Raw genomic sequence first — 27,965 nt, forward strand, 5'->3', positions numbered from 1 at the left:
TACATATGTGTCTGTGTTTATTCCTCCCAACATTGCTTGACAACCATTGACGGTGGTGTGTTTACGTCCCTGTAACCTAGCAGTTCAGCAAAAAAGACTGCTATAATAAGAACTAGATTTACAAAGAATAAGTCCTGGGGTCAATTTTTTAGACTAAAGGTGGTGCTCCAGCATGCCCGCAATCAAATGACTGAAACAAATAAAAGCATAAAAGAGTTTGATCAATTTTATAATTTTACAACCATTTGAATGCATTGCGAAAGAATTCTTTATTATTAAACAAAAATAATTTTTTTAAAAGCAATATTATTTTCTTTAATTATATTTACCAATAATAATAATTGCATGATGATTTTTTTCTCTTTTCATTTTTTTCTTTTTTTTTGAAAGAATGTAGATTTGTATAATTTCCACTAGATTTCAGTGGCTTGGTACAGTTGAGAAATAATTAAATAATTTCAGACCCAATAGAAGCCTTACACGTAAAATGGCCATTCCTTAGAATGCTTCCCATTTTGATGCTAGCAACATTTTAGATTAATATTGCCCAATACACAAAGGAGTCAGATCTGTTTTAGTATCATACCCAATTTCCATCACTCAGTTTTTTTGTTTTTTTCAAATATTAAACAGATTTCATCCCACTTACACTTTCTTGAGAGGGATGAAATTAGTTCTGATGTTTTATATCCATTGGAGTCTTTTGCATCGTATAACATGAGCCAAATATGGTCCATTATATTTTTTTATATATATATTTATTTTATTTTATTTTTTTTTTATATATAAAATTAGATATTTTGGTCTTCCTTTTTCGTTCATCAAGGTTATTTGTCGTTGTTGCAATATTCTGTAGTATTGTCAGCGAGTTTCAAAATGAATATGGCATCATCAATTACATAAAAGGATGTTGAAATATCACCTTCTGATATATAAGGAGCACGTGAAAATGTCATCAACTCATAGCCGAGGGGCTCTAGGACATTGTCAACAAAACTTACAAGTTGTTCTTCAAAACCAGAACCTTTAATGTCTAATTTCTCAGCTGAAGTATGATCCACAGAATCTAAAATAAGAAAGTAAATTCAGCATATTGAGAAATATGTAACCAAATTTTATTGTATAAATTAAAAGTTAATTTCTCATGAAAACGTCTAGCAAAAAAAACAATTGTAGATGTATTTAAATTATGTAATAGAAGCAGCTCTGTATTAAAACTCGTTCAATACAATGTACTTAATGCGTGTACTTGAAATGTTAGAAGCTGTTGTTTTTGTTTAGGAAAAATCCCCTTTTAGATATATTGTGTTATAAAACACAATATACTTCAGGTCATTTCTGAGGTGATTTTGTTTTGCCTAGCTCTGAGGCATATTTTGTGTTTTTAACAATGCATCTATAAAGGGATTTTCCCCAGATGAAAACTGCAGCTTCTGCCAACAGGGACACCCACATAAATATACATGTATGTGCACACACATGATGGGCTTCTTTCAGTTTAAATCAACCAAATCCTTTCACAAGGCTTTGGTTGGCCTGGGGCTATAGTAGAAGGCATTTGCTTAAGGTACCTTGCAGTAGGACTGAACCCCAAACCAATTGATTGGGAAGCAAACTTCTTCACAACACAAGCATATATGCACCTTCTATAAAAACAAACCTGAATGAAAGACAGTTGAAATTTCTCCTGAAATTCATTTAAAATTTATTACTGTCTATAGTAAATGTTATCCCTGCAATACATGTTATTAGCATATTAAAGAAAGCTGAATATAAGGTTATTTGTGCTGGACAACTGATCTCATAATCATATGTTAAAACCCTATAACAGTCACTCTGTTATAAAATACTTAACATTCCTTATTTCAGTCAGTCTGCCTGCCTAGTACCAGATGAGAGATTAGTGGTACAGAGAACAAACACATTTACAAAACAATTGTTCCAGTAATATAATAAATACAATACATTCATTCATTTTCACTGCCCTCTATTCCTGAGACGGCAATGGAGGTACAGTCTTCGGGCACCTCCTTTCATAGGGTCTGATCAGAAGCAACTGTCATACATACTTACTGACCAGATTCCCAAGAGTGACTGACTGAGACTATGAATATTATCCAACCATCTTCTTCTTAGTCTACACCTAGGTCTCTTGCTAGCTGACTTCACTTGAAGAATCCATCTTTCAATTCTTTCCTTCAACATTCTTATCACAAAACTGCAGTACCAGAGCTATGACCTGTCAATGTGGAAAAGTAAGCAGCTCAACCTCAGGAGACTCCCTGATCTCAAAGTTATGCAAAACAAAAGCAATTTCTGAATTATTTTGTTTCTCCTTTTTACTTCAACAATGCAATATATAATGCAAGAGTTGCAGTTTTTTTTTATCCAGGTAGCCTGATGCAAGCAGAATATTGTCTTATATCTTTCACTGGTTCCAGTCATTGAACTGCAGCCATGCTGGAGCACTGTCTCGAGGGGTTTAGTCGCTCAAATCAACCCCAGTACTTATTGGTCTTTTTTGCAGAACTGCTAAGTTATGGGGAGATCACATAAGTGGGAACATACATCCACATACGCATTTCTAAATATATATATAATATATATGACGAACTTCTTTCAGTTTCCATCTACCAAATCCACTCACAGAGCTTTAGTCAGTCCAGGGCTCTAGAAGACATTAGCCCAAGGTATCACACACTAGGACTGAACCTGGAACTATGTGGTTGGGAAACAAATTTCTTACCACAAAGAGAAAAGACAACAAAGGATGCAGTGCATTAAATCTCAATCTGTACTTATTTTATCAACTGTTAGAAGTATGAAATACGAAGTCAACTTCAGCAAGATTTGAACTCAAAATCTAATGACATATCTAAATACTGCACAGCATTTTGTTTGACATTATGACATTACCAATTATACAAATCACTATTCTAATGTATTTTAATTATGACAGCCATAGATGATCTTGCAATATAGTGAAGAACCATTTTATATTTAAATCACAGCGTAATATGTAGGGGGAAAAAATGAAAACTTACTTTCTTCCACATAAGGACTAAAAGGGAAAACAAGGGCGATAATCAGTCTTCCTGATCCTCGCCGAAGAACACCCTTTATTTGTTTCAAAATGGTGAGTGGCTCATTACAGCGATCAAGCAGGTTCAGACAGGTTACCACATCGTAAATTATGTCTCCATGTGCCCACCTATCCAACTCGAGGTTTCTAATAGGTATAAATAAATAAATATTTTCAACATGATACACAAAAATGTTAGCATTGCATCTTGTATTTCTCAAGCATATTTTCAAGGGAGATAACTTTGCAGCACACTGACAATTTCAAATACATTTTTTTTTTTTTTTTTTTTTCAGAAAATGGAAAAACTAAAAAGGAAATTATTTTCTGTTTAACTATATCTTATGTGGACCTTATTTTGTTTAATATATGGGAATTTTAACATATACTTTTATATCATCCTCATCATTTAACGTTTATTTTCCACGTTTGCATGGGTCAAACGGAATAACTTGAGGCAAATTTTCTACAGCCAGCAGCCCTTTTTGTTGTCAACCCTCTCACCTGTTTCCAAGTAGGATATTTTCCCATGGCCAGACATATTTTTCAGGAATGACTAGAAACGAACAACCATGCTTGTACGACGATGATGCTCATTTACAATCAACATATGATATCTAGAGAAATGCACACACACACACATATATATATATATATATAAACAAATAGTAAATGAGTATATGCATATATACGTACAGGTATGTGCATACCGACATCCACCTGTATGTATAGGTGCATATCTGGGTACAGGACATTGCAAACAAACGTAGACGAGAACACACGAGCCACATAGAGAACATTCTACTTCATCAGCTACCCACGTTTTAACACCGGCGTTTCGACGAGCTTGGTCATATATATATATGTGTGTATATATATATATATATATATATATATATATATATATATATATACACACACATATATATATATATATATATATATATATATATATATATATATATACGCACACATATATATATATAATGGACATCTTTCGGTTTCTATGTACCAAGTCCACTCACAAATTTTTGAATAACCCAGTTCTTTGGTAGAATATGCTTACCCAAGTTGCCATACAGTGGGACTGAACCCAAGATAATACAGCTGGGAAACAAGCTTCCTAACCACACAGCCATGCCTGCACTTATAACTGTCTTATCACTCAGGACTGAACTTCATCTATCAGAGATATAAGAAAATATGCTTTGAAGTTTTTACTTCAAAATCTGTTCATTGTTACGCTAAGAAAGTTACCACTAGTGAAATAATTTACAACCAAGAAATACAAAACCGTTGTATTTATTTTTGAAAAGGGAATTACAGCAAAGTATAATTTATACAGAAAGCATTAACATTTCACCCTGTTTAATATGAGACTAAAACAGAAACAGCATCTGAAAAATTCTATTTTGATTACATCAAAGTTTAATGCTCTTACTGACATTGGTTCTATAATTAATTTTAATTATTGTTTATTAATGCTTCGAGAAACATAAAAGATGAAATAGACAAAATAGGGAGAGCAAGAGAGAGAGAGAGAGAGAGAGAGAGAGAAGCTAATGAGAGAAAAAGCAAGTTTTGAAAGACACAATTCTAGAGATAGCTGTTTAAGCCCTGATTGAGTAAATCTAGGATCAAACGTGTTCTAGCCATGATTATCCTGCCATTTTCAAGACCGCAAGTATAAACTACATTATTTAATAGCCTCCTTTTTCTAAGATGGTAAAGAGATATTTAAAAACAATTTGGCTGCTGTTTCTAGCAGGTTAAGTGTCCTATGCACTTACTGACAAGTGATAATGAAAAACGTTTTTCAAATTGGTTGATCTGAAGGAAAGAATGAAGTGTGTATGATTCATGAATAAATATGATATAGTAACAGACTAGTTTTACAATGTTAATCAGCTATATATTGTTTTATGAACCAACTGTGAGGCATTGATTCAGCCCAAATAATATTTACATAAAATAATAAAACCACAAAATCAAATACGAACATGAAACCTTTTTCTTTTAACCGTATTTTCATCTGATTTGAGACTTCTGTTACATAGACATTTTTAAAGTAGCTAGCCATTTTTTTGGTAACCATTCCATCACCGGCTCCTGTATAACAGACAAATTACTATGTTCTTTCATTCAATTTACAAAGAGAGAAAAGCAGAAAGGGTTAGATAACACATGTTTATACAAATGTTTATACAAAACAGGGAATTGTGTTTTTTATATACTTTTCTATACTAGTGTAGTTTAGACAAATTCATAATGCTGAGGTGTATTACAGATAGATAGACTTATTTCCTGTTGCTATTCCTTGTATTTCCAAGTAAGGAAATTTTCATTCCATTCACCTTCAAAAGAACAGAGTGAATGAACAATTTCTTGACAGGGAAATGACAATAGACAATATTAACTGTAGTTCAGCAATTTTTTGTGCAATCACAGAATATAAACACACACACACACACAACAAAATTTACTCACAAGGAATTGGTTCAAGTAGAAAACATTTGCCCAAGGTGCCATGCAGTAGGACTGAACCCAAAACCACATGGTTGCAAAGTGAAATTCTCAACTGGCCATATCCGGCCCAAATATTCTACCAGATCCAGCTTTTCACACCTACCCTAATATGTCATTCTAAAAATAAATAGATATCACATCATTGATATCTCAAAACTACAAGATAATGCATGATTAATTCAAAACAATATGAATAGATTAGCATTACATTTGACAGAAAAGTCTGAATGCTAAAAGATTAAACAAACAAGCCTGTCTTGACCTATATACATATTAGCATTTATTAGTAATAATTTGATAAATATATTTGAGAAAAGCATATTGTTATATTTTGGGATGGTCATTTTTTTTTTTCTTGCCAAATTAACATATGCACTATATATTCATTCTTCATTCATTTATTATTGTTCTTATTTACTCTCACTTGTTTCAGTTATTTGACTGCAGCCATGCTGGAGCACCACCTTTAGTTGAGTAAATCAACCCCAGGACTTATTCTTTGTAAGCCTAGTACTTATTCTATCGGTCTCTTTTGCCGAGCTGCTAAGTTACAGGGACATAAACACATCAGCATCGGTTGTCAAGTGATGTTGTGGGGACAAACACAGACACACAAACATATACACACACATACATATACATATATATACGACAGTCTTCTTTCAGTTTCCGTCTACCAAATCTACTCACAAGGCTTTGGTTGGCCCGAGGCTATAGTAGAAGACACTTGCCCAAGGTGTCACGTTGTGGGACTGAACCCAGAACCATGTGGTTGGTAAGCAGGCTACTTACTACACAGCCACTCCTGCACCTATTTGATTATTTTTGCCTTTTGGCACACATCCTGTGACCTCTCAGCAACTCTCCATCCTATGTGTCTCCTCCTGTCCTGTTTAGTCCATAGAGAATGGACTAAACAGAACAGGATGGAGAGTTGCTGAAGGAGTCACAGGTGTGTGGCAAAATATTTCCAGACAATGGACATAAAATAAGAACAATAATAAATGAGTGAAGAATGAATATATAGTGCATATGTTTATTTGGCAAAAAAAAAAAAAAAAATGACCATCCCAAAATATATCTGTTTCAGCACATGATTTCACATCAGGAATCTTGCAAAACAAATCCATTTGAGAAACATTTGGGGGAAAATTAAATATTAATGCTGCTATTTTAATAGCAATTAACTTACCTAAATCGATTAAATTTTCAAAAACTGTTGTTTCCCTCAACCCTAACAATTTCATAAAATGTGCTTGAGAATAAACAAACATTGATCCACGATTTAAATACCTGAAAAAAACCAACATACATTTGATTAACAGTATACTCACTATTGATTTAATAACAAGTCAGACAAAATATTGCTTAGCATTTCACCTGGCATGCTAACGACTCTGTCACCTCACTGCCAGCCTGTACTTGCATGGAACGTGAACGTTGAACTATGATGATGATGAGGAGGAGGATGGGAAAAGGTTTGATAAAGGTTCTTTACCATTATTAAGCTGGTATTTGGATCAGTACTCAACAAAAAAATCATAAAATTGTGATGATGAGAAATATTAATTTAGATACAAACAATTCAAAATGGGTGGGTTTTGTGTCATAGAACCCAAGCCAAGGTAAATTGGTATGAAAAGGTTTAAGATTAAATTCTGTCAAGACTGTCTCAGTGTTATCAACTAATAGAGGAGATGCATGCTATTTAGGTGACATATCATGAAAAATGCCTCCTAAAATTATGGTATGTAATAAGAATCTTTTGTCAAACATAAGCCTTAGACACAAAATAACAGGGAAATGGATTGTTTGAATGTACTTAAATCACAATACAAACAAATATAAGACCTTTTTGAAAAGAAAAATATGAAATTGGACTGGTGTCTGCATCTTGACTGTTGATTTCATTCCAGCCTTCATCAGGTGTCTGGTGTTGAACTCTATTGTTGTATCAGAATTTCAAACCTAACCCTTTATTTGATCCCCAGGGATACACTGTTCTCATTCCGCTCTCTGCATTTCATAACATTTTTTGCTTTGGTTGATTTTTTTGTGAACTGCCTGAGTACTTTTTTTGAGATTGAACTCAGAATCTCTAAGTGACTGCATTAACCAATGTCTTTATCTACTATGTTACAAAATGTGGAATGAGAACAGTACACCCCCATGAATCAAATAAAGAGTACAACAGCCGAAACATAGTGAAAGCAACAATCAAGATGAGGACACCAGTCTAATATTAACAGTAAAAGACCCACTTTGGTCATGAATAACCATGGGATTGCACCTAGAAAGTTCCCCTCCTAGGGGAACTTTCCTAGTTCTGGGCAAGATTGTTTATGGAAGACCAGCAGTTGCCCATGCACACCAGTCTTACCTCTCCACACCACCAATGTTTTCCAAGAGAAGAAAGGGCAAAGGCTGATACAGCCTAGCACTAGTGATGTCGCAACTCATTTCTACAGCTGAATGAACTGGAGCAATGTGAAATAAAGTGTCTTGCTCAAGAACACAACACACAGCCTGGTCCAGGAATCGAACTTTTTATCTCATGATTGTGAGCCTGATGCTCTAACCACTGAGCCATGCGCCTTCACAATATAAACAGTATACATAATATAATTCCTCAGTTTACAAATATAGCATGAAAATATAACACTGATTTTTTTTTTTTTTTCTCTTTTTTTGTAAAGGAAAATACAGCTGGATAAATACAAAACTTTTACTTACGCATTAATTGAAGTATTGGTCATAAACCAGCTTAAAATTGATCGAAATAGAGAGTAAAAAATCTGAGTAAAAATCCAGTCAGCTTTTTCATAACAACCTTCTAAGAATTCTTTGGTTTCCTCATCTTGGTGCAAACAGTAAAATTTCTTGTGCATGTGTTCAGGAATTCGTTTTAGGTTCACTTTATACCACTGTAAAATTAGTAAATAAATACAATCTTTTAAACATTTCAGAATTTTAAATCAATTAAAGCATGTTTCCTTCCCTATACAACCAAATAAAATAGTGTGGGATGTATGAGTGCTTGGACCACACAAATATTTTCCCGGTTTTATCTTCAAACTGGCCATATCCAGCCTCTCACAACTACCCTACAATGTCATTCCATAAATAAACAATCACATCATCAAAATCTTGAAGCTATGAGATAATACATGAATTTGAAACAATATGAATAAATAAGTATTACATTTGACAGAGTAATCCAAATGCTACAGAGTTAAGGAAGAAGGTGATCAATATGGCTATCACACAAGGCAACCAAAAATCTATGCTATGCCACTGTACATAAAGCACATTAGCTCCATTTCTTCCAGACTAAAATTAACTATACACACATGGAAATGTTCAAATTTGGGGAAATTAACCTCAATGCCTGTACACAAAATTTATTAGGGTTTTTATTTTGTTTCTTTAAATGTTAAGAAAATAAAATCAACAAGAAATATAAGAGAAAAGTATAAATGAATACACAGTATAATAGATTTGAGAGTGTTTATGACTGATGTATTTGTTGGTAATATTTGGTACATGAAAGGCAGCAAGCTGGCAGAAACATTAGCAAGCGGGATGAAATGCTTAACGGTACGTTCTGAGTTCAAATTCCACCGAGGTTGACTTTGCCTTTCATCCTTTCGGAGTCAATAAATTAAGTACCAGTTATGTACTGGGGTAAATGTAATCGACTTAATCCCTTTGTCTGTCCTTGTTTGTCCCCTCTGTGTTTAGCCCCTTGTGGGCAATAAAGAAATAAGAAACATTAGCAAGCTGGACAAAATGCTTAGCGGTATTTCGTTTGTCTTCACGTCCTGAGTTCAAATTCCACCGAGGTCGACTTTGCCTTTCATCCTTTCGGGGTCAATAAATTAAGTATCAGTTGCATACTGGGGTCGATCTAATCAACTGGCCCCTCTCCATATATTTCGGGCCTTGTGCCTAGAGAAGAAAAGAATATTTGGTACATGAATATCTTGTACACACAGCCTAGTGGGCTGAGTAACAACAAAATATTTTAAGACGACGAGCTGGCAGAATTGTTAGCACACCAGGTAAAATATTAGTGGCATTTCTTCCGTCTTTACATACTGAGTTCACATTTCGCCAAAGTTGTCTTTGCCATTCATCCTTTCAGGGCACTGGGGTCGATATAATTGACTTACCCACCTCCCCTGAATTTACATGGCTTGTACCAAAATTTGAAACTAATATAAGGTACATGAATATAACCATCTTTTTCAGTTTTTAACAACTTAGTCAAATTTGTAAGAAATTTTAGTGATGTTCAAAATTTAAGCTATTTGTCTCTTACAAAATTGAAAATAAATTCAGTTCAAATTACAAATATGTTTAACAGTTTTATTTCACTAATTTGTATTATTTTTACACCCTTTTGTTATGCCAGTATTATTTCAATGGTTTAGACTTTGGACATATGGATATTGTTGAAGTTGCTGTTTTTATAGCTGGCACACCTTGCTAAATACTGACCAATCAACTGTAAAGATGTGACCTTTAGTCCACATTACTCTGTAAGGAGCATAGGACCAGTTTCACGGTTCCTCTGGCATATATATAAGACAGACTCTCCCATCGAAGATGTTGTATGAGCATTCAGCTTTAGTCAAGCGACCTGCACAAATGATTTGTTAATAGTGATCGAGTGTTCATGCCACACATCAGCTCACTCTCTCCATCAATCAACATTGTCTGAACAGGTGCACTGTGTACCACGTGTCAGGTCTTGAAGTGATCACAGAGCATAGTGAGATGAAGTGTTATGCTCAAGAAAACAACACACCACCTGGTCTAGGATCAGCATCCTCATCTAATATCCACTGTCCATGGGTTGGACCAAGGATATACATATATATATATATATATATAATCATTAAAGATATAGGGTAAAAAATTATTAATTTATTAATAAATTAATAATTAATAATTTTACCAAGTAGTTCGGTATGGAAAAAAAACATTATCGGTAAGGAATTTTTATTAAAAAAATTTTTTAATTATAAGTATAATTAAGGGATCAGCAACAGTTGCTTCACCACATACCGAAAATTAGAAATAGCAGTTAAAGTGCTAATTCTACTACTAGAATAAGTAATTAGCACTTTAACTGCTATTTCTAATTTTTGGTATGTGGTGAAGCAACTGTTGCTGATCCCTTAATTACACTTATATATATATATAGACATATATATATATATTCCTCCCTGAACAGGATGCCAGTCCATTGCAGGGTTACTCAATGTGTGAAATGAAGTGTTTTGCTCAAGAACACAATGTATTACCAAGTCCAGGAATCAAAACCACAGTCTTACAATCATGTAGCCAAAACCCTAAACACTAAGCCAGGCGCTTCTGTTATAAAAAAACATGCAAACCATCATCTAAACTACAAAGAATCCTCCCTGCACCACACAGCTTTCAAATTCTCTCAAATCTTAAACTATAACCAATCCTTTTGATCCCTTGACAAAAAGATTTCTACCAGCTTCTCAACCATGGTGCTTTTCTAGAACCCTTATGGATAAAGTATCCACAGTTGCTGTTTGCTTTGCATCCAGTTCTACACAGTACACTCTTGATAATTTTCCTTCAAGTCTATCCCCTTTCACTCCACCAGGCTCACCACCATGCACACATATATGCCAAGTGCGCATCAAGTACCACTAATGTCTTCAAACCAACATGGCTACACACCCTAACAATTTTTTTCTTTTTTGGGGGTTTTAACTTTAAACAATACACCTCAGAGACAGACCCTCTTTTCACCAAACTTTTCAATCATTCTTTTTCTCAAAGGATGTATCCCAGTTTGGAAACATGCAACAATAGGCTTCATTCCCAAGGAAGACAACCCCTACCAATTATCATCCTATCACATTCCCTTTCAATATAACAGAAGTGATAAGGTGGCGAGCTAGCAGAAACTTTACCACAGGGCGAAATGCTAAGCGGTATTTCACCTGTCTTTACATTCTGAGTTTAAATTCCACTCAATATTCTTTAAAAGCTGCTCAAGGTCGGCCACTTTGTTTCAAAAGATGAACTCGAAAGCTCAGTCAGTAATTGGGGACACCACACTGATGAAGGAGAAACTGCAATAGAGGGGAAAGCGTCTGAAAACAGGTTTACAGTCTGCTGATGTAAAGCTGGATGGTTTAGGAGCCACAGCTCGCATTTGGAACTGTTAACGCTAAAGCTCGTATGACTAAGTTCCTCAATCATCGTCTTCACAGTTGCAAGGACCTCGTCAGGGGGGGGGGGGTGCGTCCCAGCCACATGGTTCCAGGTTCAGTCCCACAGAGTGGAACCCGGGGAAAGTGCCTTCTACATAGCTTTGGGCTTACCAAAGCCTTGTGAGTGGATTTGGTAGACGGAAACTGAAAGAAGCCTGTCGTATGTGTGTATGTCTTTATGTCATTAAGTGCCACCGCCAGTTGACAACTGGTACTGGTGTGTTTACGTCCCCGTTACCTAGCGGTTCGGCAAAAGAGATCGATAGAATAAGTATCAGGCTTAAAAGAAAACTAAGTACTGAGGTCGATTCATTCAACTAAAAGATTCTCCAAAGCGGTGCCCCAGCATGGCTGCAGTCTAATGACTGAAACAAGTAAGAGATACTGATGCATAAACATTTAGATCTAGCCAAACCAACTACGTAAAAATCAACCTATATACACTGGTTAACTTCAATGATTAGTTTATTTACTTCGAACAAATGAATTATGTAGTAGTTTGACAAAAATAACATATATGCGAAATTGTGTACTTATATGCTTTAGATTATGTAGATTCTCATTATATCGGAATTTATTGTGAAAATATGTTTCTGAGAGTGGGGTGAAGAGTTTCGAGAAATTTGCACGAGACGGCTTTCTTTACACATAACTTTCAGAAAAATGGGTAATTTTTCATTAAATTTTCTATAAATACCTTTCAATGTGTGTAGATTACGATTATATCAGAATTTAATGTGAAAAAACTAACTTGGTGGTCTCGTATATATATACATACTGACACACATCGCATATATCTAGAAAATGAAACTTGAAATTTCGAAAAAATTGCGATGCGTGTCAATATGTGCGTGTGTGTGTGTGTGTGTGCTCATTATTTTACTTTTCACATCAAATTCCGATATAATCGTAATTTACACACTCTGAAAAGTATTTGTAGAAAATTTCCTTAAAAATTACCTATTTTCCTTAAAGTTATGAATAAAGAAAACTGTGTCATGTGAATTTTCCGAAAGTCCTCACCCCCACCTCGGAAAAATATTTTTTACAAATACTCCGATATAATCAGAATCTACATCATCTGAAGCATATTTGTAGAAAATTTCATTTAAAAATATCCATTTTTCTGAAAGTTACGAGGTAACAAAGTCGGTGGGGGTGGATACACATCTGTAGGCAATGCCAGAAAATCTATTTATTCACTAAAGTGTAGGAAATCAATATCCTGACGTAGTTACTGTTACACGACTTAAAAATACTGAACAAACGTGGGAGCCTCTACGTGGACAATCGTCCGCTAGAAAAAGAAATCAAGTCTCCTTCAAAGCACACTGCTCATCTTAAGAGAAGAATACACGAGATACCATGGCAGGGTTACTTCTGATCATAGGTCTGTTTAGGACTACAAACAATATACATAACATTCATTCCAAGAAACTGAATAAACGCAAAAATTAACGACTACGATTTTAATACAAATTAGACATTACAAACATCATTATGAGACAATAATAGACATCAGTACGAGACAGGCACCCGAGTGAGGGTGGGTCACCCGATAAACAATTTCTAATTGTTTTGAGAACTGTCAATGGATTTGCTGTTTCTCTAAACTTCTTTCTTCTTTCTTCAGTTTAAAATTGACGCTTGTGATGTCTAATATCGAATTATAAATAAATGTAATATAATACAACCTAACACACACACACAACGTACGTACAATACACACAAACACTCGCACCACATATATGAATTTATGTAGGGGTGTGTATTATGCAATTAGTGATATTAATAGTAGAAATGTTAAAGCAGAAGTACAAGGAATCTACCGAATAAAAAGGGGACTGATTTGTGTGACGTACATAGGAATGATTACTGTTACGGTGCATTTCATCATGTTTCATCCGTAGTAAAATTGCTCCAGCAAGTGACGAACGGGTGCTATATCTCATTAAAGACATCTTTGCGGTAAAGCAAATAGTAGAAAAAACTTCAGATTGGAACTTGTTTTGGTAAATGAATCGAAAAAAAGACCACGTTAATGTTTTTAAAAAACGTGCAAAAATCCGAAAAGTCAAAAGAAAATAAAATAATATTAACTATTGAAGAGTTACCACCCTTGAACCATCGAAGACTTCCGGTTAACCACGTGAAATTCTCTTCCGGAAGATTATGGTTTAAATCGCAGACAGGAAAGTTTGCTGATAATAATCCTTGAACTCAAACATACACACATAAATATATTATCATCTTAGCATATTGTTGTTACTTAGATTTTAGAGTTACACTATTCGTGAACATCGATAACAACAATGTGATATTTCAAATTTTAATGAAATATACAAATTCTACTGCATAGTACCATTTTCTCTTACATGAGACGTTGGGACTCACAGAGGGGATGACGGGACCGAGACTCCTAGCGGTTTGCTGTGCTTGAAAAGACACTTCAACCGAAGTAAAAGCGGTAATTTTTCAGATTAACACCCGCACGATCTTCACTAGGGTTTTAGGGTTACAGTTACGGTTAGGGACGGAATTCCCTAACCCTAACCTTAAAACTAACCCTGACCCTAAAACCCTAACCTCCTAAGGAAGATCGTGCGGGTGTTAATCTGAAAAATTACCGTAAAAGCGTTGTTGTCCTTGTCCCCTGCATTCCTCGCCAGCTGAGCATTCATAATTTTGTGTGCTGGTGTCACGTAAAAAGCACCCATACCAGTGCCACGTAAAACCCGTGCCAGTGTTGCGTAAAAGGCAACCAGTACAATCTGTAAAGTGGTTAGCATTAGGAAGGGCGCCCAGCCGTAGAAACCATGCCAAAACAAAGAGCCTGGGCAGCTGTTCCACCGGCCATCTCCTGTCAAGTCATCCAACCCCATGCCAGCATGGAAAGCAGACGTTAAATGATGATGGCGTGTGTGTGTGTATAAGCAGTTACTCCTACTGGAGTTAACTGTTCTATGCGAGAGGATGGAAGAGGCTCAAGCGAGAAAAAGAACCGAGTAGCAGAAGTTTGTGGAGGACTGCTGTAAGAATGAGTGACATTTGCAGGTTGTGTTCTGAGTGATGCCTATGGAACTCTGGGTATTTCAGAAGCTGCTGCTACAGAAAGTAACATGGAGGGGATCAAATCTAGAACACTGTAGCTCTGTAGCAAACTTCTTGACCACACAATCTTATTGGTTTGTGACTTGATTGATCACCTCTAGATTACCACTTATTTATATAGTTATCACAAAGGCTGTCTTCTGTCTTCCTCTAGTTTCAAAATATGTTACAGCAAATGAAATAAGTAACACTCAGAGCTAGTTAATTTCTTGCAATATACTATGGTTTTAGCAGGATTTAATACTGACAAGTGACTTTAACAAGATAGCTTCATGATAGCTTTTTGTTAGGAAATATAGAGATAATTTTTGTAACATTGTATCAAGAGATTGCTTGATGTTTAACTCTTAAATAGCAAGAAAGGGTTGCATGAATGTATCTACCAAATGGGCAGATGATATTTAACTCTCTTAGATTATATAAAGACAAAAAGGCAATAAAATCATTTGAACATGAATTTATTTAAGACATTCACATTTTGTTGTCAAAAGAATGGAGAAATGGAGAAAAACTGGTGCACTTTTTCATTCAAAGTTAATTGAAGCTTCACTTCCTCCTGTGCTCTTTGGAGCATCAGCATCATCATCTACTTCATCTGATTATAAAGGAAAACCAGAAAAAAACCTTCATCACTGTATTAATTTTCCGTTTGTGACTTGGCTTCCCCCATTGATAAGGCTCACTTATGTTTAGGTGCATTTGATGAAGGAGACACTTTGGCATCAATAGATGATGGCTCTATCCATGTAAATTTCTTGCAACATCAATTGATGACATCTGCTATAAAATATATTCAAGTTACAGTTTATGGGAATTCAGAGTAATACTGTCATTGCAGTATGAAAGGATCTTATGTACAAGAATGACTTAGTTTTACAACTGTATACACTTTCTCAATATCTGGTGACAAGAGTCAGGGTTTGAAGGGGAACATCCTGACTCCATTGTGAACATAACTGAAACCATCTTGTTAGATGAAATGTAGGCTTTCAACAGTTGTGTGTACAAACATCTCATCACTCTCACACTCAACAATGCAACAATTGGCTTATTGGACATTCTTTGGACTTTTATATGTCCAGTTAGGCAATTGGCCATGAGTATATTACAATATTCATTTGTGTATAAGATGCACTTTTTTTCCTTGTAAAACATGATTATGTGATTTCCACAATACTGGCACTACATCAAATGTATTTATATGTATTACACTGATAAAGTTCAAAATTCACTTTTGAATTTGCTTTGTTGCATTAGTATGCAATTGGGATCTTGTTCAAAACGGGGGCACCAGTATTTTCTTAACGAAACACTTTGAAACTTGGGACACTGGTAGAATGTGTCATATAAAACATCTTTTACTCTTAGTCTTCTTAACAAAAAAACGTACATCGCAACTTATTTCATGTTCAAGTTGTCATATTTCTGTAATTTCAACCAATCACTGACGTCTATTCAGTTGAATAGAGTTACTGCTGGCCGGTCATAAAAATGTTATTCCCTGTGACATATTTCATCCGGTTTAATCGTAATTTATACGCATATATTGTTTATATAATAAATTACGCTGTGCATATCTATGTGTGTAACAATTTTAGAGTTCGGATTCTAGAGTTAGGGTTAGTTTTAGGGTTAGGGTTAGGGTTAACAGTCTAGTTAAGGTTAGGGTTAGAACTAACGGGGATTAATACGATATACACCGTTACAGCGCTAACTGTTTTCAACTGAATAGACGTCAGTGATTAGTAGAAATTATCGAAATAAGACAATTTTTTACATGAAATAAATTCGAATACAAAAATTTTTTTCTGTTCTATAACACAAAATAGATAAGTATACGAAGTTTGAAAGTCTTTCGGTACCAAAAACACTACATAAAACATAAATGAAAACTGGTGCCCCCCGTTTTGAATAAGATCCTGCAACTGCACATTATTTGAGAACCACAGATATAAGATTTCACTCTGGTACTCACCTCGGTGCATGCTTACTTATAGCAGGAACAGTTGTAAGCTAATGAAAGTGTTTATGTAACTCCTGTTCTTTTATCATTCTTTACTGATTGATGTTACAATCTGTACTTAGCTGATGCTTTACTGTAAAGTATAAGTACAAGGTGGTATCAAAAAGTTCTCGGACTAGTTCTGGTGCCAAGTGACAACATTGTGTTTACTTTGCAAGTTGTGAGATTTGTGCTTTTGTGATCACATGTATGCTGTAGTCTGCAATTTTGTCATGGACAGGAACAAATAGCCAACATGACATTTTACGTTAAACTTGAGAAGTCTGCTACAAAGAGATTGAGCATGCTCTGGCAAGCTTACAGTGATGAGACAATGAGTCATATGCAATGTTTTGAGCTGCATGGACGCTTCAGATGAGGAATAACGTCCCTGGAAGACAATGAGCATTCTGGAAGGCCTGCCACGAGCGTCATCCCCAGAAATGTGGTATTGGGCACTGTGAATGTGTCTTCCAGGGCTGGACCATCAATTGGGAGTTCTTCTACTATGTTTTGAAGTGTTTGAGGGAGGAAATTCAGCAAAAGCAACTGAATCTGTGGTGCACAAAGAATTAGATTCTTCACAACAATGCACCCTATTACCAAGTTCTTCTCATTTGTGAGTTCCTTGCCAAAAGCAACATGGTATCTCTTCTGCACTTGCCTTATTCGCCAGATTTAGCACTTGCAGACTTCCATATTTTCCCCAAGGTGAAAATGCAGCTCAAAGGTCAAATTTTAACACTGTTGTTGAGGTCAAGATTGGATCACAGAAGGTCCTTGACTCACTGGAAAATGACTTCCAGGCCGGATTCCAAAATTGGCTGGGATGCTGGGCAAGGTTACTCTTTTGAAGGAGATGATGTTAAATCTTAGGCAAATAAGTAATTTTTTTATTAAAACATAACTAGCCTGGGAACTTTTTGAAACCACCTCATATATTAGAAGTTATCACTACAACTACATGGAATCATAATATATATTACACACACACACTTTAAAGTCCATTTTCCATGCTGGCATTGGTAGGATGGTTCAATAAGAGCTGGCAAGCCAGAGGATTGCATCAGGCTCCAATAAAGAATTATATTTAATTGTTTCACTTTAGGAAACATAAAAACCTTCCCTTACCATCTTCATCTTCATTTTATTTTTCTATTTAACAAAGCTATATTTAAAAAATCTCCCACCCCTATCCATCCTTTGTGCAAATGATCTTCAATATATACATGGTCTATCAACCATTATTTTTAAACAAAACTCTTCAATCAACCATTGGCAGGAGAAACATGGAAGTTCTTTATTTCATTGATTCTTCGTTTACTCTTTAACTTGTTTCAAGTATTAGACTGCGGCTATGCTGGGGCACCGCCTTGAAGAATATTAGTCGAATAGATTGACCTCAGTACTTTTATTTTTTAAGTTTGGTACTTATTCCATTGATTTCTTTTGCCGAACTGCTATGTTACAGGAACATAAACACACCAGCAACAGTTTTCAAACAGGGGTGAAGGACACAAACAGCCACACACACATACATATATATATATGAACAGCTTCTTTCTGTTTCCGTTTACCAAATCCAGTCAAGCCTATAGTAGAAAACACTAGTCCAACCTGCCACACAGTGGGACTGAACCTGGAACCATGTGGTTGGGAAGTAAACTTCTTACCAGACAACCACTCCTGCACCTCAACCAATAACAAATATACATTCCCATGTTTTGGAAACAAAAAAGAACTTCCTCTCTGCAAAAAAAATAAAACAAGAAAAAAAAGTAGATTATTTTAATCAAACAAATAAATTTTGTGCAGTGGTTTATTATCCTGCAAATGGGGTGCATCACAGCCTGCTTGTGATAAAATTATTTATGCATTTTATATTCATGTTGTCGAACTGTCATTAATAGCAGAAATAGTAGCTAAGTTCATACATGAAAAAAAAAAAGAAATAATATGGGGATACAACCCACCCCCCTACCTCAATGTATGAGAAACTTTTTGTTGTTCTCTATTAACCATGCAAGGAAAACTTTATCCTTAAGTCTAGTCTCGTTTTGAAATTGAAGTAATGAGCATGCGCTAAGTGCTACATCCTTTACGCGCAGCGGTAACGCCATGGTAAGGAATGTAAAATTATTCTGTCGCTAAAATCTGCTGTAAAAAATGGTATTTCATTTCTAAATTAAATTTATTTCTCTTTTGGCTTTAACTGGGGGAACTTAGAACGTTATTCTGTTATATAAACTTTAGTTTTAATCTTGTGAAATCGTTTAAATTGTGAAATTTATTCCCATCGTTTTTCAACATGGCGTGATAGAAATCTTTCCTAAATGTAATCATCCTAACCACGTTTCTCTTTTAATAATTATTATCTTTTTTGTCTCTCACACGATTTCTAATTAGTAAATATGATGGTTCTCCAAAGTCATGAATATTTGTTTAAAATCGATGTTTAAAAAAAGATATCCTTTATATGTGAAAATCCTATTTTAAAACCTTCAGCTCTATATCATCATCCACGTGTTATCAACTTTTCACCCACCACACTCGCTTAACAATCAAGTGAAAGGCTTTTTTTTTTTAAAGTCATATAAAGTTGTTGCTTAATTGTATATTCTAAATTTTTTAATGGCAAACCAAAAAAAATTATCTTTATGAATTTAAGCATCGCCTCTCGGTCTGCATTTGTAATTTATCGAGAGTATTTTGGAACAAATGAAATGAGTTTTATTGATAATTTCTTGGGGATGGGGTGGGGCTATACGTGCATCTTTTTAGGTGGTTAAATTTTTATTTACAGCTGAAAATCCTGAAAATGTGTAGATTCTTGAAAAATATATAAAAAAAAAAAACAGCCGATTATGTGGCATGCTTCGGTAAAAATATATTCAAACGACTCCCTTCTGAACCCTTTCCCTCATCTATGAGGATCCAAATCTGCCGACACTAATTAACTAGTTCTTAAGTTCGGATGCGTGGTTAGGGCAGCGGACTCGTGGTCATAGGATCGCGGTTTCGATTCCCAGACCGGACGTTGTGAGTGTTTATTGAGTGAAAACACCTAAAGCTCCGACGGAATGGCGGCGAACCCTGCTGTACTCTTTCATCACAACTTTCTCTCTTACTTCCTGTTTTCTGTTGTGCCTGTAATTCAAAGGATCAGCCTTGTCACACTGTGTCAGGCTGAATATCCCCAAGAACTACGTTAAGGGTACACGTGTCTGTGAAGTGCTCAGCCACTTGCACGTTAATTTCATGAGCAGGCTGTTCCGTTGATCGGATCAACTGGAACCCTCGATGTCGGAGTGTCAACAACAAATTCGGATGCATCCTAGAACGTAAATAATTCACGCATCCAGGATTAAAAAAACCAGTTACGATCTAAGATCAGAAGTGATGAAATTATAGTGTAAAAGGTTAATACGAAATGCTTTTATCCTGAAAGACCGAGCCCTCGTCAGAAAAATGTTATTAATTATGGATTCTAATTTTTAAGAATACTGCATTGCTTGCTATATATATGTTTGAAAATATAAATCACACGTGCATCGTTTTTTTTTTTAATTCTATAGGTGTTCAATCGGAAATTCGTGGAGGTGGGTCGTGTGGCCTACATCGTTAAAGGTGTAGATTCTGGGAAATTGTGCGTCATTATCGACGTTATTGACCAAAACAGAGTAAGTTAAAACTTTTTCTGGAGGTACACTCAATGTTTTTAAAATACCAGGTTGTAATGTTCTTTTTGTAGTCTGAAAATTGGTTTTCCTGCAGTTTCAAAATTATTGAACATGATGTTAAAATACGGAAGTGGTCTGATTGATAGAGATGACAATTTTCATTACTGATATCATTAGTTTTGAAACTGAAGGCTACAAAATATAGCAAATTATCTGATAGTTTAATATAGTTTATCGATATATTAGCGCTAACACTCTATCAAAGATAATGTTTTGACAGTGTCGTGTTTTATACAGTAATTTATATATACTGGTTTGTTTCCTATTTTCATTTAAGAAACCATGACATTTTGTAAATATGAAATCGTGAACTGAGTTAAACATAGCTGAAAGGATGAATGTGCAAAATGCGTTTGATTTATTCTTTTCAATTAGTAAACTGGAATACAGTTTATGCAAGATATTAATATCTAGTGAAAAACTTTCCTTATCAACTTATGAGAGTGGAGTGGTTTGTATATGGACACATACAGATATGTGCATAAACATATGTATACCCCAATAATTGCATAGTGTGGTCCAGATGGACTATATGTAATTTGAACCTTTCCCCCCATGTTTTATTTATTTTTTTACGGAATCCCACGTTTTAGGCTATGGAGATTCCGATTCTGAAAGAAATTTTTCAAAATTTTTTTTTTTCAGAATCGGAATCTCCATAGCCTAAAACGTGGGATTCCGTTAAAAAAATTAATAAATAAGGGGGGGGAAAGGTTCAGATTACATATAGTCCATCTCTACCGCATAGTGTTATAAAGAAATAAAAATTTACATTGGTTGGGAGTGATGTTGAGATTTGAGAAACTAGGGGCTGGATTTCACAGAGACAACACAGACCTTTGAATATTTTGTGTATATCATCCTTAATATTTGTCAAGTTTAAGTACCATCCTAATATATGCTTGGCATCTTAGGTATCTGTCTTCCATTATATCCTTGAGTTAAATATATTGTGAATGAGATTTGATGGAGAAAGAAAATCTATCAGACTTGTATGTTCCTGTGTTTTTATATGTCCTTTGACTTAGTGGCTTATCAAAAAATGATTGATAAAATACCAGACTGCAATAAGTACTGGGGTTGATGTGATTGACTAGAACTCTTGAAGGTGGTGTCCCAGTATAACTGCAGTCTAAGAATTGAAGCTAGTAAAACATATAAAAAGAAAACTTTTTTTTAAAAATTTTCTATCTAACCATGTTTCATAATTATAGGCTTTGATTGATGGACCATGCAGTGGTGTCTTAAGAAAAGCTATCAATTTCAATAGTGTACATCTGACAAGATTTGTCATCAAGATCAGGCACTCTGCAAGAACCATTGAAGTGAAAAGAGCTTGGGATGCTGCTGACATAACTGGTAAATGGTCTCTGACGAAATGGGCTCAAAAGATTATGGCAAGAGAAAAGGTTTGTGTTTTCTTTTTTATATTGTGAATTCATTGCATTCAGAACAGATAAACAAGAATTGTTCTCTGGTGTTCCTTTCTTGGGAACCTTTAAATTTGAGTGGGTTAGCTATATAGAGCTAGAAGTGACCAAGAAATGAGTTGGTGTTAAAAAGATCAATCCACAGGATTCAATCCTTCTGCATGTATGTTCAAAATGTTATTTGGCTGAAATGTAATTTCATGTAATCTAAGTCTTCAAAGTTTCAAAATTATTGAACATGATGTTAAAAATACGGAAGTGGTCTGATTGATAAGGAAGACAATTTTCTTTACTGATATCATTAATTTTGACACTGAAGACTAGAAATATCTGATAAGTAATTTTAATGGTATAATAATTGGCACAAGCAATGGGAGAAATGTCAAAAAGATTTTGCATCTTAGGTATTGATGATTATAAAAAATATTTTAAAGATAAATAGTGGGGATATCTGTAAGGAAGAAATTTTTTCATGAAACATTTCTAGTCTAATAATCGCTATCAGAAACGTATAATTTGATGGGGTGTTTCATGTCATTTAGTGAATTAATATGTAACTTTTACATTTACTGACTAAATTTCACAGTAATTTAAACCAATTTTGGTTACAATTCTGCAAAGTGTTTATAAAGGTGGTTTTCATTAAAATAATAGATTTTTACACAAGTAATCAGTAAATCTAGTGTCAGACATTGAAATTTCATTTTTGGCCTATAACTCCCACCCTTTGTTAGCTTCCAGATATTTAGAAAAGAATGGAATAAGAGACAAAGCTACATGGTTATGAAACGTATGTTGTTAGCTACACCTGCATCAATTATACACAAACACAAACCCAATTAGAACGTGATGAGAAATGGAAGTGCCGTCTGAATTTATAAGAGGACAAACCTTCATCTCTGAGTGTCCAATTTGGTGTATACAGAAGGAAATTTTCCTACCTATATATGTCCAGTAGGGGGGGGGGGATTACGCGCTATTATATCTTAGAATTGTGTCAAGACCATTATCAGTTTTTCCTTTCTGGTAGGAAGCTAAATATAAGGGGGAAAGGTAAGATGGTAGTGATGGGGTTCCAGAGCAAAATCAACAAATAGATGATATAGATTGCAGGTTAATAAGGGTGAGAGGGGAGAGTACAAAAGTGAGGTGTGGCTTGAAGGAAAATATCTGGATGGCAAATATTATGAGCAAGGCTTACGAACAGTGTAGAGGATGAGGAATTATGTTAGGGATGAAGTTGAAATGAGATGCAATCACTATGCTGTAATTGGTGGTTAGCATTTACTTGCATGACTTCACAGTTGCTTGGAGGATATTTGGTCAGTTCTTAAAGGCTTATTTAATGTTAATTGTGCTCTCTGCATTTATGTGTGTAGCAGATAAATTTTGTTAGAACATGATGAGACCTGGAAGTGCCGTCTGAACTCTCAGGAAGACGCTTTCAAATCTGAGTCTATATGGCATCTTTGGTTAATAGCTTGAAGAGGATTAAATGAAAACTACTTTTAGTGTTTTGGTGGTTTAAAAAAAAAAATGTTAATTTTTATAGCTATAACAACAAAAATATAACTAAATATTGCACAGATTTGTAGCTGTTTGAGATACTCATTATGAAGATGGTTTTATTAGTCCCCTCTTTGTTGTAGTTCTTGACTTTGGTTGGTACCAATCTGTTCAGCTTTGATATTGAAATGTTAGATTAGCTGAGACATGATGCTCCAGTAATATCTGCTGCACATTGTAAAGCCTGGGTAAAATTTCTGACAGTCCAGCACATGCAAGTTGCTGATGGTTAAACAATAATTAATGAAGGAAAAGGACAATAGCACTCATTGCTTATAATATGTATGGATTAGCCATTAAATTATATTATGGTAAAAACCTACAAATAATTTTGTTTACATTGTTATATGGCTTGACTATGATTTCCTGTAATTTAAAAGTGTCTTCAATGTTTCAAAATTATTGAACATGATGTTAAAAATACGGAAGTGGTCTGATTGATAGAGAAGACAATTTTCTTTACTGATATCATTAATTTTGACACTGAAGACTAGAAATATCTGATAAGTAATTTTAGGGGTATAATAATTGGCACAAATCACCATCAGAAAGGTATAATTTGGTGGGTGTTTCATGTCATTTAGCGAATTAATATGTAATTTTTACATTTACTGATTAAATTTCACAGTAATTTAAACCAATTTTAAGAAATTAGTTATAATTTTGGAAAGTGTTAACAAAGATCATTAAAATATATCTTTACTCAAGTAACTAGTGAGTCTAGAGTTTTCTCCCTTGTGCAGCGATTTAAATCTAGTGTCGGGCATGTATTTTTGGTTTATCAACATATAATCTCAACCCTTCAAGATATTTAGAAAGGAAGCTACATGGTTACAAAACAATCTGTGGTCACTTAACCACGCCTACATCTGTTACACACAAACCCAATTAGAGCGTGATGAGAAATGGAAGTGCCGTCTGAATTCATAAGAAGACAAACCTTCATCTCTGAGTATCTAATTTGGTGTATACAGAGAAAAAATTGTCCTACCTATATATGTCGGGTGGGGTAGATGGTACCTAGCTATTTTAGAATAGTGTGTCAAGACCATTATCCAAGTTGTGTTTTTTTTTTCTTTCTGATAGGTAGTTAACTATCAGGGGAAAGGTAAGGTGGTAGTGATGGGGATTCCAGAGCAAAATCAACAAATAGGTGATATGGATTGCAGATCAGGAGTAGGGTGTGGCTAATATGTGGGGAATGAAGGGTGAAGGAAAATATCTGGGTGGCAAAAATAATGAGCAAGGCATACGAACAATGTAGAGGATGAGAAATTACATTAGAGATGAAGTTGAAATGAGATGCAATTACTATGCTGTAATTGGTAGTTAGCATTTACTTGCATGACTTCACAGTTGCTTGAAAGATATTTGGTCAGTTCTTAAAGGCTATTTAATATTAATTGTGCTCCCTGCATTTATGTGTGTAGCATAAATAAATTTCGTTAGAACATGATGAGACATGGAAGTGCCGTCTGAACTCTCAGGAAGACGCTTTCAAATCTGAGTCTATACGGTATCTTTGGTTAATAGTTTGAAGAGGATAGAATGAAAGCAATACTCTTAGCAATTTGGTGTGTTTTGTTTTTATTTTTATAGCTATGACTTGATTACTGTTGTTGACAGCAAAAATGTAACTAAGTAATATTGCACAGATTTGTAAATGTTTGATGTACTCATTATGAAGATAGTTTTGTCTCTTCCTTGTAGTTCTTGACTTTGGCTGGTACCAATCTGTTCAGCTTTGATATTGAAATATGTTAAATTGAGACATCAAATTCCAGTAATATCTGGTACACATTGTTGGGTAAAACTTTGCATTGGCAATGAAATTATGGATCCTGTTATTCTGCTAGAAACTAGATTACTTTTGTCTATATGGTATGTTTAACAAAAAAAGATTTAAAAAGCCAGTATGTACATTTACCTCATAAATGAAATAATGTTGCTGGTGTTTCTACAGTATCATTTTTACAATTTTCACCACTTCCTAGTTAAATCTTCATAAACGTTCAAATTTTAATTTGGACATTTTCAGTGTTGGAAAGGACAATGTTCTTGGTTCTTCCCTTGTACCAGTTTGTATTTCCTTCATTTCTAATTAATACTTCAATACTCTTGCACCATAAGTATTACATTCCATCCTTTCTTGATCTCCATTGCTTCATAACTACTATCAAAGCTTTCCTTATAGTAATTTAGTGTTAAACTTTAGAACATGAATGTCTATAATTTTGCACCAAATGTTTACAGAGAGCTGCTGACACATGTAGTGAAATAGAAGTGGTTCTGTTAAAAATATTTTGAATATTTGTTAATGTGATTTAAAACTAATTAGAACATGATGAAACTTGGAAGTGCCGTCTGAACCAATGTGAAGACAATCTTCAAACCTGAGTAATCTTATTAGTGAAGTCATATAACATTTGAAATATCTTTAATGGAGAGTGAAATACTGATAGTCTTGAAATTACAGGTTTTGAAAATCTGGCTCCTTTATATGGATGCTGTCTTGAAATTGTGCATTTCCCAGAAATGATCCTCAATGATGGCAACCAGCATTTGGATAGGCTTTTTGAAAATCATGTTGCTGTAACATTGGTTTTTATCCCTCTCTTTCTCTATAAACAGTTATTGCTAGGATGCATTTAATCTTGTATCTTTCAAATTAGCCAGTTTTTTTTCATTTTACTTTAACCCTTTCATTACTATATTTATTTTGAGATGCTCTGGGCTTCTTTCAATTATTTTAAATATAACAAAGAATTTAGTAAAATAACTTAGTTATTATTAAGGTAGTGTTAGGAACATAAATTGTGACTGAGGTTTGGTGGAAGATTTTAATTCTAAATTTATGAAAGCAAGACACTTGTACTACAGAGCCATAGCTAGTTTCAGCCTGGTTGGTAACGAAAGGGTTAATCATTAGTTATATATGATGCATGGTTATTAAGTCATTTAGAAATCTGGTAACTTCCATATGAAGAAGTGAAATCTAGGGTCATGTCCTTTTCTTTCTCTTTTGTAGCGAGCAAAGATGACAGATTTTGACCGATTCAAATTGATGCGGGCTAAGCAAGCGGTAAGATAATTATTTTATACACTTCTTTCTTTAGTCTTGGCTACGGGCCAAATGTTAGTGCTTCAAATTTCTCATGTTTCACTGTTTTGTTTCTTAGAATAAATACTATGTATTTTTATATTTGTCAAATTTATTCCATTTAATTAATCGAAAAACACTTCTTTTTTCAGAGAAATAGAATTGTTTCTCAAGAATTTAAAAAGCTTAAAAAGAAGCAGAAGGCTGATAGAAAGCTCAAACTCAAATCTAAGCCCAAAACAGTTGTAAAGCAATAAAGTTATATATGTAATAAGTTGCTCTGAATACTTCTGGTGTTTTTTTTTTGTTTGTTTGTTTTTTTCTTCTTAACTTAATAAATCTAACAAACCACAGTGATAGTGGAGATACAAGTGCATTAGATATTTCTGTGACATTGCAGTTTCTTATCTTGAAAGCTATATGAATTGTTGTGTTGTTAAGAAACCTGTGCGTGGAGGCTCCTTGTCTTGATGTCACATGACGGTTGTCCATGTGTAACACTTCAATATAAGTGATGTTCCTTTCTGATCGTCTGTAACAAACAGGTCTGGCGATGGGGAATTACTACTTTGAAGACAGGTGAGAGTTGGTGCCAAGAAGGGCAATCTGGCTATAGAAAACCTACCTTGAATTCTTTCTAACCCATGCCAACATAAAAGAGTTTAAAACTAGTTTCTATGTCTACGACAACTGTGTCTGGTGTTACAGAATCCTTTGTAGGTGTCACTACTTGAAAGTGTGTCAATTGTATTAGTATTACATGAGAATCGGCTTCATGGCCTTTGTAGACCTTCCCAGATTGATGTGGTCGATATTCTGTTTAAACATTTGTAGTTCAAAGTTGTGGAAGTAATTTCGGGTTTGTACACTTTGGAGAACAGTTTGAAAAGTGACGGGTGAGCTTGTAGGCCACTGTAGCAATGCTAGAAGCTTGATAGATGTCGGTAGTGTTAGTGGAGAAACCGTCAGTTGGGCCTCTTGGATATGTATCTTCGTGCTACACTCGTAGTGTCAGCTAGTGATAAAGACTGAATATTTCTTTGTCATGATGCAGTTTTGATAATGTGAGACATTTTCATTGACTTCATTATCGTTTAACGTCTGCTTTCCATGCTAGTATGGGTTTGATAAGGTTTCTACAGCTGGAA

The 27,965-nt window shown here is 34.7% G+C and overlaps 2 protein-coding genes across 3 annotated transcripts; one reads left to right on the forward strand and one right to left on the reverse strand.

Annotated features, from left to right (window-relative positions):
- Positions 1-208: 208 nt before the first annotated feature.
- Positions 209-13,983, reverse strand: LOC106869354 (protein-L-histidine N-pros-methyltransferase). Its single transcript, XM_014915073.2, has 6 exons — positions 13,731-13,983; positions 8,342-8,532; positions 6,801-6,901; positions 5,083-5,191; positions 3,045-3,229; positions 209-1,066 (listed from the first exon to the last, which is right to left on the reverse strand). Exons 1-6 carry the CDS (start codon positions 13,827-13,829, stop codon positions 828-830), a joined length of 924 nt encoding a protein of 307 aa, XP_014770559.1. The 5' UTR covers positions 13,830-13,983; the 3' UTR covers positions 209-827.
- A 5,016-nt stretch (positions 13,984-18,999) lies between these two features.
- Positions 19,000-27,102, forward strand: LOC106869355 (60S ribosomal protein L14). 2 transcript variants are annotated; one of them, XM_014915074.2, is made up of 5 exons: positions 19,000-19,102; positions 20,557-20,661; positions 21,936-22,130; positions 26,746-26,799; positions 26,970-27,102. In XM_014915074.2, exons 1-5 carry the CDS (start codon positions 19,100-19,102, stop codon positions 27,072-27,074), a joined length of 462 nt encoding a protein of 153 aa, XP_014770560.1. In that variant the 5' UTR covers positions 19,000-19,099; the 3' UTR covers positions 27,075-27,102. The 2 variants fall into 2 exon arrangements, with proteins under 2 accessions (XP_014770560.1, XP_014770562.1); XM_014915076.2 differs by having other exon boundaries at positions 19,079-19,150.
- Positions 27,103-27,965: the final 863 nt, after the last annotated feature.

This window comes from Octopus bimaculoides, chromosome 6 (genome assembly GCF_001194135.2).
Source record: "Octopus bimaculoides isolate UCB-OBI-ISO-001 chromosome 6, ASM119413v2, whole genome shotgun sequence".
NCBI classification, from domain to species: domain Eukaryota; kingdom Metazoa; phylum Mollusca; class Cephalopoda; order Octopoda; family Octopodidae; genus Octopus; species Octopus bimaculoides.